Source organism: Strongylocentrotus purpuratus, unplaced genomic scaffold (assembly GCF_000002235.5).
Source record: "Strongylocentrotus purpuratus isolate Spur 01 unplaced genomic scaffold, Spur_5.0 spur5_scaffold_6, whole genome shotgun sequence".
In the NCBI taxonomy this organism is placed as follows: Eukaryota; Metazoa; Echinodermata; class Echinoidea; order Camarodonta; family Strongylocentrotidae; genus Strongylocentrotus; species Strongylocentrotus purpuratus.
This window is the reverse complement of record NW_022145612.1, coordinates 22168773-22179173: the sequence shown is the minus strand read 5'-3', so window position 1 is coordinate 22179173 and position 10401 is coordinate 22168773. Positions and strand designations below refer to the sequence as shown.

Here is a 10401-nt window from a genome sequence, read left to right as displayed (position 1 = left end):
GACTGTACGCAGCGGGGGCTAGGGTAGGGGGCAGTTTCCATAAATAAAAAAAAATACAGACAATGCAATAAATTTTCAATAACTTATTGCATTTTACCCCGGTCCCCAACATAAAAAAAATCCTCTGGACGGCCATTCATTAATATGGCTCAAGGCATGGGCACACAGAAGATTTGTTTATGTTGGGAACCGGGATAAAATGCAATAAATTATTGAAAATTATTATTATTATTATATTGAAAAATGCCGACCGTAGATTTTCAGATTTTGGGGTCGGTCGCAAAGGGCAATAGATCTACAATAAGTTTTTATTTTAGGCTTAAGTAGTGAAAAATCCAAAGACGTTTAAATGGAAAAATCAGAGAGTGATGCAGAAAAATGTGTCTGCCTGCTAGATATTTCAACATATTTTTTCTTGATTCGGTGACGCCAGATGTAGTCTCAACAAAATTATATCCCCGAACAAAATACACTGATTTAATTTGTCTATGGGTCCACCAGAGCTGCCCAAGGCTGTCAATCAAAGTCTGTTTATGCAGACTAATATCATTTCTTGGGCCTGTATGTCGAGACTAATTCTGATCAGTTTCGCGGGGTTTTCGATCACGGGTGTGCTATTGCGGGAAACAGCTGAGCCATCGCGTATCTCGAGTCAACGTGCGAGCCGAGTAGGTACGAAAACAACAACTGTTCCGTGCTGCAATCCAGTGATTTTTACCTCCAGGTTTCGTTTTTTAAGTGGAAGGAAACTTTAGATATCTGCAAAAATGGCTGTGAGTATTATACCTAGGAAATGTGTGATCAAATTCTTGTGTCTGAGAGTGTGATGGCATGCCATGTGTGTTTGTTGGTCACTTCATTTCAAATTCAATGTTGTTGTGGTCTGGGCATTTAAAAATGGTGGACATTTCTTTGTCTAGAGTCTAGTCGTAAGAAGTACTGCATCCACTGACATGACTGTTTTAGATGCAAATCATGAATGGGGCAATAATGAAGAATTGTTTATCTGAAAGCCATTGAAACTGTTAAAACACCACAAAAACTCAAAAGTAACATTCTATTTCTAATTAGGCCTAGATTCTAGGTCTATTAAATTGATTGAGCTAGACTAGAGTCTACTTAGACCTAGACCGAATTTTCCGTCTCTTTCGTTCGTTAGCCTCTTATTGGGGTAGGGTCGGCCGGCTCTCTCTTTAGAGATGGAAACCGTCTATACACATTCCTTGATAACGCCACGGCCATTTCAGGTCGTAGCGTTTTGCCCCCGTTTTGCCCTCCATGTTGAAAAAGATTTTCAAAATGGATTTCGATTTTGACCCATAAATTCCTAAAAAGGGACTATTAAACTGATTATTTCAGTCAAGTTGGTAAGTGGAACTGATTTATTATAGCCTAGGCCTAATTTACAATATAAAATGCACGAGGTAAAATGACATTTTGGGGGATTTTGGGGGCAAAACGCTACGATCTGAAATGGCCGTGGCGTGATCAAGGGAATGTGTATAGAGTAAAGGAGCCCGTTTTCGGCCACTTAAGACAAAATCCTATTTTTAGGACTCTTTACTTCCTATTTATTATCATTTCTTGTTCTAATCATGAAGCAAATATTATTATTATTTAAACAAAAAAAGAATCCCAGAAAAAAATCACGAATTGCCATGACAATATTCATTTCAATTTTCACTGTTTTGGAGCCCGTTATCGGCCGAGCGTTTCAGTTTACGGCCGCATGTACAAAGTCAATAGGAAGCGCTCGCGCGCGCCGTGCGTTTCCGCGCTGATGTACAGCACAAGCGGGCGGAGCAGGTATCCCACGCCGGAGCTCCCTGGTGCTCGCCTGGCCGAAGACAGGCACAGCGGTGATCGGATATTGGAATCTGAATTAGACAGAGATATCGTGTGTGCGTCGCGGTGTGCGGCTGCATTGATTTAATACATGCGATGAGATACTTTTGAGCTTGCGACTAGCACAAAATCGGGCTCTAAATCTGAAAAATACTTGAAATAAAGCTCATTTTATGGTACCCATATTTCTTACAGACACGCGTAAGATACTCGATTTTCAGATTTGGGTAGCGGGACCGGCGATTACATCGCTAAAATGTGATATTTTAGGATATATTTTCCATTGCAAATGTGGTTTCAGTGACACTGGCATGGTATGGTATGTGTGGGATATGTGTTATGCTATTATGCGATGTATTTTAGAGTGATTTTACCTTGCATCCAACCAATCGGCCGAAAACGGGAGCTGGCCGATTACGGGCTCCTTTACTCTAGACGGTTTCCGTCTCTAAAGAGAGAGCCGACCCTACCCCAATAAGAGGCTAACGAACGAAAGAGACGGAAAATTCGGTCTAGAGTCTACTAGACTCTAGTCTAGATTTGAGATTATAAATTATTGGAAGTTGGAGTTGGAAATGAAAAAGCCTGGCGCTGTCATTCATCATTGTCCATTGATATTATTGGCAGAATCAAATTATTGAGAGCCCCACAAAATGTCACTGTCAAATGTTCTGGCTCAGAATGCTTTGATTTACTTTAGTCGGATGTTAGAAAATGAGAGTGTGAGACTGAGACTGTGACTGTGAGAGTCTGTTTTGTTGCTTGTCTTACTTTGACTTCAAATTCAGTCAAAATTAACAGTAACACTGACTAACACACTAGTTTCTAGATCCAGATAAATACTTTTGACTTCTGAATCTAAAGATCTAACAACATGTTGTTAACAATAACAGTTCGTACTGTACAATTAAGTTTTGTTCAGACTGTTGTGTTGATACTGTGTTACTGAGTTAATGTTGCTGTCTGAATTGTGTTGCAAGTGATGTCACTATTGTTCTAATTAAATTTCCTCCTTACCATTTATGTCCACATCTAGGATCGAACATCAGAGCCTTTTTCTGATCCCACTAGTCCAGCTGCTGCAGACCGCTCTGGCCTGTTATCGTCTAGTCCTGGTCGAAGCGACCTGCCTCCATTTGAAGACGAGTCTGAGCTCCAGCCCGGAGGAGTGCCAGATGTGGAAGAGGAAGAAGATGGAGAAGAACTTTTTGGAAATAATTTTGAAAGGTAGATATCTAACTCCCTTTGAAATATTTCTGTTGAAAGGGCAATGTCCCCAATGTACGGGTATCATTTGAAAATATATTTTTGTAGTAAGCAGCAATTTTAAGGAAATAGTGTTTGACCTTTATATAATTTATAGACCCTATTGCAGATTTTTCTGCTATAGGCTAGACCTAGGAAAAAAATTATTAAAATATTTTTATATGGCACTTTCGTGAGTCACTTAAATGACTTGCCCATTGACAGTAAAAGTTAGATTTGTTATGAATTGGAGTGTTGCAAAATAAAATATTCATGTCATAATCCACTTCACTATTTCTTTGCAGAGATTATCGTGTCATCCCAGAACTGGATCGCTTTGACCCAGACAACATGATGAAGAAGACTATGACAACATGGCGCCAGATGAGAGGGCTGCGGCAGAGAGAGCCATGCGCAAGAGGGATCGTGATGAGGCTCTGGCACAAGGGCGTATGAGGCCTGGCCTCCTCTATGGTAAATATGGAGCCTATGGAAATACTCCAAATGTTAGGGATTTTTATGTGCACAGAAATAAAGAAAGTAATAAATTGAATAAAACGTGTCAAATGTGTAAAACTCCTGTTTAATACTGCAAGCATAATTTCTCATGGTTTAGATTGTATCGGAAAACTTCTTTGTTTGATTTTGCCATGGTTTGTTTGTATGTTTGTATGTTTTTGCTTTTGGTGTTTTTTGTTGTCAATATGCCCCTTATGAAGAAATCGAAATAGTTTGATACCTTCTGGAGTCGACTTGTTTAATCCATGTTGAAAATGTGCTCTTTCAGCTGCCATACAGAAGTGTAGACATGTCTTAAACTTGAAAATGTAATTATTTCATGACAAACGATTATATTTCCCCCATCTTGTGTTCTCCAGAGGAGAGTGATGAAGAAGATGAGAGACCAACCAGAAGGAGGAGAATGGCAGAGAGGGCAGCAGAAGGAATTGAGGATGACGAAGAGGTATGATATCAAATGCATAATTGTCTGGAAATTGATTTGCTTAATGAAAACATGGATTGAAACATTTATGGGTGCTTTAAAGATAGAATAGTGCATAAAGGATATCATAATGAGCATTCATTGGCATTTTAAGCTAGATCACGAAAACACAAAAAAGTTGGGAGTTACACATGATTGAGGCCTTTTGTCTTACTGTTCTAAATAATTTCAAAGTATAGTAGAAATGATAGATGATTTAATAAATATGTACCAGTACTCTCTATATTACTATTCAATTTGTATTCTGATGAGTCTCTTGGGTCATGTCTGAATGTTTTCCCAAGATTACAATTTCATTGCTATTTTCTCGAACTTTCTAGATGTCAGAATTAAAAAGAAGTACAGTTATGTAACAATCTGATAAACAATGTTTCTGAAAAATATTCTTAAACATACTCTTCATTGATGTTTGTAAACAGATGATTGAGAGCATAGAGAACCTCGAAGACATGAAGGGTCACTCCGTCAGGGAATGGGTGTCGTGGCTGCTCCTCGTCTGGAGATCTACAATCGTTTCAAGAACTTCCTCTGTACCTTCGTTGATGACAAGGGCCATAACGTCTACCGTGAGAAGATCAGACAGATGTGTGAAGGTAAGAAGTTCAGAAGTAAAAATGTAAGGAATTATATTTTTACCGTCTCATTTGCTTTGAAAACAATCTATTAAAAGACAATGAAATGATATTCATTAAGATCAATGTATGCCATGTACTGGATTTAATTCTTATTTTAGGAATACAATCTGTCTGTATTTCATAGAAAACACATTGTAATGATTGCTGAAGTTTGCTGAGGTTCAAATGTCATGCAAGTGAAAATAATGACCCCACTTGTTTTTTGTGTAGTGCAGAGGTTTGCAGAAATGTGATTGAATCCGAAGTAATAAAGTAAATAATTCCTTATTGTGTTCTTGCGTTGTCTAGGCAACAAAGAGAGTCTGGTTGTTGATTACAACATCCTGGCCTCTCAGGAGCAGGTCCTGGCCTACTTTCTGCCCGAGGCACCGACTGAAATGCTCAAGATCTTTGACGAAGCTGCCAAGGAAGTCGTCCTGGCCATGTTCCCCAAGTACGAGCAAATCGCCAAGGAGATCCATGTCCGCATTGCAGAGCTTCCACTGGTTGAAGAGCTCAGATCTCTCAGGTTTGTTTCACTTCTTGTCTAGTTGTTGTTTTTGTTTTGTTTCAATGTTAGTTTGCATCCTGGAATATTTTCTTGAAATGATATTCCTGTGTATGAAAATTTCCATTTGTTCTCCCTACCTTATCATCTGGAACATTCATCCACAGTTTCTTCTAAAACTATTCTTGTTATGTGATGTAATGAATATTGATATGAATGTAGTTTACTTCTCAGGCCTGTCTCTCGTATAACTTCACTCTGCACTATATGACAGTGTGTATTACTATACGTTGATATGAGTTTGATGGATATTTACTGGTATGTTGCTAAATGTGTTATCTTTGTTTCAATCATATTGCAGGCAGCTTCATCTGAACCAACTGATCCGAACGAGTGGAGTTGTGACGAGCTCAACAGGCATCATGCCCCAGCTCAGTATGATCAAATATGACTGTCCCAAATGTGGTTTTGTTCTTGGACCTTTCTACCAGAGCCAGAACCAGGAGGTCCGACAGGGATCTTGTCCAGAGTGTCAGTCAACAGGACCTTTTGAAATCAACATGGAACAGGTAATACCATTGTATTCCATCAACTATTTTTGTCTCTTTCTTTCATTCTATATCTGTCCTTCAGTCTCTCTGTCTCTGTCTCTGTCTCTCCCCCTAATTCCCTTCTATATTCCCTACCTGTTAACAACTATATCCTCTGCCTCAATATATCTCATTCTTGTTCATATCATTCATAATTAGTTGCAAAATTTATAAAGTGAAAAAGCAGCATCTTGATGTTTTCCAATTTCTGCTCAGTTTTAATTGTCAATGGCTCATCAACCATCTTAAGGTTAATATCATATATCCTGCCTTGTTGCTTATCCCTGTACAGACCCTATACCAGAACTACCAGCGTATCACCATCCAGGAGAGTCCGGGCAAGGTTGCAGCTGGAAGACTCCCCAGATCCAAAGATGCCATCTTGTTAGCTGATCTGGTAGATAGCTGCAAGCCAGGAGATGAAATTGTGAGTTTTCAAAGCAACTTAAAACAAATTCTGATCCTGTATCTATTTTGATGTTAGTTACTGAGGCATTCTTATAGTATAAACAATACAATAAGAAAATAATTTGAATTGTCATTTTTTGGTTTTGTTCTGAAAGTAAAATCATTTAGAATATTTTTAAGAAGGAAGTATGTACTCTGTTAAAAAAAGTAAGATTTATTTTGAGAAAATACCAGGTTAGAAGGATATACTTTTCATCCGATGTATTGCCGGGCAAATCAAAAAGTGAAGTAAGATATGTGTGGATGCTTCTTTCTTTTTATTCAATTGAAATCATTAATTTTTAAAGATTTATTATGTAGGTAAACCTTTTAATTCTTGAAAAAGGTATGTCTCTGCTTGAAGAGTTCATCCAAAATATCATTCACAAAACCTATCATATGTTAACAGGAGCTAACTGGAGTGTACAACAACAACTATGACGGCTCTCTGAACACATCAAATGGGTTTCCTGTTTTTGCTACCCTCATCCAAGCAAACTACATCACAAAGAAAGATGACAAGATGGCGGCCGGTGCTCTTACAGATGACGACGTGAAGGCTTTAGTGGCACTCTCCAGGGATGAACGTATCGGAGAGAGGGTAAGAATTATAATCGATATCGTTTACTACTTGCATCATGGTTTATGGTAGCATTGCAGCTCCCAAAGTCAGTAAAGAAACATCATTGAGGGTATCTTTATATACTTGGAAACGACTCTTTTCATGAGCTGTTTACAAACAGATCTTTTTCTGGCTGTATAATAATAATAATAATAAAATATGATATTTAGGAGCGCTAAAAACAATAAATACAATAGCTTTTACAAATACAAATATATGAAAAAAGAACAAAAATTTGCAGTTTCACAGGAAGTAGATCACACAGATCACTGAGGGAAAAGGTAAGCTTGAAGGGGTCTTTTGAAGGTGGCAAGACAGGTAATTTCCCTTACAGAAAGGGGGATGTTGTTCCAATTCTTGATGAGGCTACTGCACAACGTTTTTTCAGCTGCTGAGAGTCTAGATTTGGGAATGATAAGTTTACATATGTCGGTTACTGAGCGAAGATTACGAGATGGTGTATATATTTGGAGGGTGTCATTAAGATATTCAGGTGCCAAATGAATGAGTATTTTGAAAGCATACAAACAGACTTTAAACAAAACATGTTGGTGTAAAGGTAACCAGTATCAGTAAATCAGTCGATATTAGATATTTATTTTATGTTATGGTAATCAGTACATTTGAATGACAGCTAAGTGTGCCTTCTCAATGCGGTGCCACAGATATAGAATTAAAGTGATCTAATATGATTGGCAATATTATTTGACCAGGGGATTGACAAGTTTTGCACTTTCAAAGTTAGAATCAGAAAAATTAAAAAATGGTTTGGAGTTTCGCACAGCACAGCTTTCTGCGTACTTTGACATAGGAAGTACAGGTCAACTTCAGTGGCATTTTTAGAATAAAAGTGATCTAATATGATTGGCAATATTACATTTAAACATGTCATTCTTGTTGGACATCTTCCTTCCCTCAAAAAGATGCTTTGTCTCACAAAAAAATTCAATCTGTCTGGTCCTCTTCAGATCTTTGCCAGTATTGCACCCTCAATCTACGGCCATGATGACATCAAGAGAGCGATAGCATTGGCCTGTTCGGTGGGGAACCAAAGAATCCAGGTAAAGTTTCTCTTTACTTCCAGATCCCATTTTGAATTTCAATATTAATTTTAGTTCTATATTATTTGTAGTTAATGGAAATATCAGGTAAATGACATAGTTTTCTGTCTCGCTTTATTGATCTGAAATATATCAGAGACGATCAGCCATTATAGTTTCAGTGATCTGCTTTGGGAACTTTTTGTTTGGGTTTCATTTTTGAGAAAAATATAAAGTTATGAGTAGTATCGTGACTGGGCTTTAGGTGAATGGGTAGAGATAAGGTTAGGTATAGTGTTTGGTCTAGGGGTGAAGTGAGAAAGTATTTAAAGAACCATATCAATCATTATTTGTATGATCTTGTATCCTACTTTTAAACAATCTAAAATCTACTATATATCTAGTATGATTATGGCTGTAATTTTACATTTTTTTGTTTGCTAAATTAATTTCTCTTTTCTTTGTGTGCAGGTCAAAAGCACAAAGTTCGAGGTGACATCAACATCCTGGCCTGTGGTGATCCAGGTACAGCCAAATCCCAGTTTCTCAAGTACGTAGAGAAGACGGCACCGAGGGCAGTGTTCACCACGGGTCAAGGTGCTTCAGCCGTTGGTCTGACGGCCTATGTCCAGCGTAATCCCGTCTCAAGAGAGTGGACGCTGGAGGCTGGAGCTCTTGTTCTGGCTGATAAGGGAGTGTGTATCATCGATGAGTTTGATAAGGTAATTCTTGAATAATTCTTATAGGCATCGTTTAACAATGTTAAATCTGAGATGCATGTCCCTACCTGTTATCAGTGTCTGTGATATGGTGTAATATTGAAGCCCTAAAAAATGTGCGATTCAAAATGATCAAGAAGTTCCTCAAAAAAGTAAAGATCTTTGAGTGACCAGTTTTACCATACTTGTTTTCCCCAATAGACTGTAGTGTTATGAAAACCGTTAGGAAAACGCAAAATTTGGTTTCGATTTCCAATCATAAATATCTCGATAATCAGACAGGCGATCGACTTGTAAAAGTCATTGGGTTCCTGACTGACCTAAAGGTTTATAATTATCATTGCAGCATGAGCTTAAGCCAGGATTTTGTTTCAGAATCTGGGGCAATGTTTCCAAGTCACTTTAAAGCATATGTCTGCTGAGATCAAGAAGGGCTGTAATTTCCTGGAATAAAAGCCCTTCTTGCTCTCTCACAAGGCAGTACGATGAGCCTTTCATGAATGTGCCATTTTACATAGTCAGAAACTTGAAAGTTTGAAGTCGGTTCATATTAGGTTTACTTGGAACAAATCTGAATGAATGATTGACCGATTCATTGGAATGCATTGTTAACTTTCTATTGCAAGATGAGACAGATATAATTATACATTTTCTTAACTGGATGGTAGCCAGAATTTCAGATTAATGTAACCATTGGTCAGTCTACTTTCATAAGCTCAAACTGCAATCTCAAGGTGCTATTCTTTGTCATTTGCATAGATGAATGATTCGGATCGTACCAGTATTCACGAAGCTATGGAGCAGCAGAGTATCTCCATCTCCAAGGCAGGCATCGTCACCTCACTCCAGGCTCGATGCAGCATCATGGCGGCTGCTAACCCCATCGGTGGAAGATACAACCCCTCGCTCACCTTCTCAGAAAATGTAAGTCAGGAGGTTTTGATAAATTAAAGGATAGTCTGTGTATTGTTTGTGTGATGTCTTCTGTTGAGGCCAGTGTAAAAAGGGGCTTGGTGCATGTTTAGTGTTTGGTTTACTTCCTATACTTTTAAAGCCTATCTGCATTAGTTTGGCCAGAAGGGATTAAACCTTCCTGCATGGTCACAGACAGGTAGTTATCTCATCAAACCAGCTCTCAATTCACATAAGAAAAAGGGGATCATGGGGGACCAACGGGCACCGCTAAGGCGTTGTTTGATTATAGAGGGCGCAAGTAGCTTCAAGTAGTGCAATCCAGCTTTCAGGCTTGAAAACAATAGAAATTTCCAGATAGATTGCCCCATATGAATGCCTGTTATTTTTCTTTATTTCTCTCTCTGTATCTCTCTCATCTATTTCTCTTTATATGCTCTGCTTTCTCTATCCCCAAATTTTTACATCCATTTACCTGACTCAAAGATAACTTGTTAAGTTATAGCGTGTCATATGACTGATCCTTGTTGAAATTTCTTGTGCTGATCAACACTTTCTAAGCATTTCTGTTCTGTTCTTGTCCACACATTCAGGTTGACCTGACAGAACCCATCTTATCTCGTTTTGACATCCTGTGTGTTGTTCGAGACACCGTCGACCCCGTTCAAGATGAACTGCTAGCTAGATTCGTTACCGACAGTCACATCAGGCATCATCCTTCAAATGCTGACACCAATCTAGACAAGCTACCTGTAAGTATTGTCTCGTCAAATCTGGAAGGGGTTCTAGGACACCTACCCCCTGGATAACAACCCCCAGTCAACTACCCCCTAGGACAACTACCACCTAGGGCAAC

General features: G+C 38.5%; 1 protein-coding gene across 1 annotated transcript in view; it reads left to right on the top strand.

Annotated features, from left to right (window-relative positions):
* The first annotated feature begins 632 nt into the window (after positions 1-632).
* The window catches only part of LOC579797 (DNA replication licensing factor mcm2), a 14752-nt gene continuing 4983 nt past the window's right edge, over positions 633-10401 (top strand). The window contains 16 exon segments of the mRNA XM_030972109.1: positions 633-773; positions 2882-3072; positions 3396-3439; positions 3442-3564; positions 3969-4054; positions 4513-4573; positions 4576-4686; positions 5017-5236; positions 5577-5784; positions 6098-6232; positions 6662-6853; positions 7843-7903; positions 7906-7935; positions 8386-8636; positions 9393-9557; positions 10139-10301. Of these exon segments, the coding sequence (XP_030827969.1) occupies positions 768-773; positions 2882-3072; positions 3396-3439; positions 3442-3564; positions 3969-4054; positions 4513-4573; positions 4576-4686; positions 5017-5236; positions 5577-5784; positions 6098-6232; positions 6662-6853; positions 7843-7903; positions 7906-7935; positions 8386-8636; positions 9393-9557; positions 10139-10301 (2047 nt within the window). The 5' untranslated portion in view covers positions 633-767.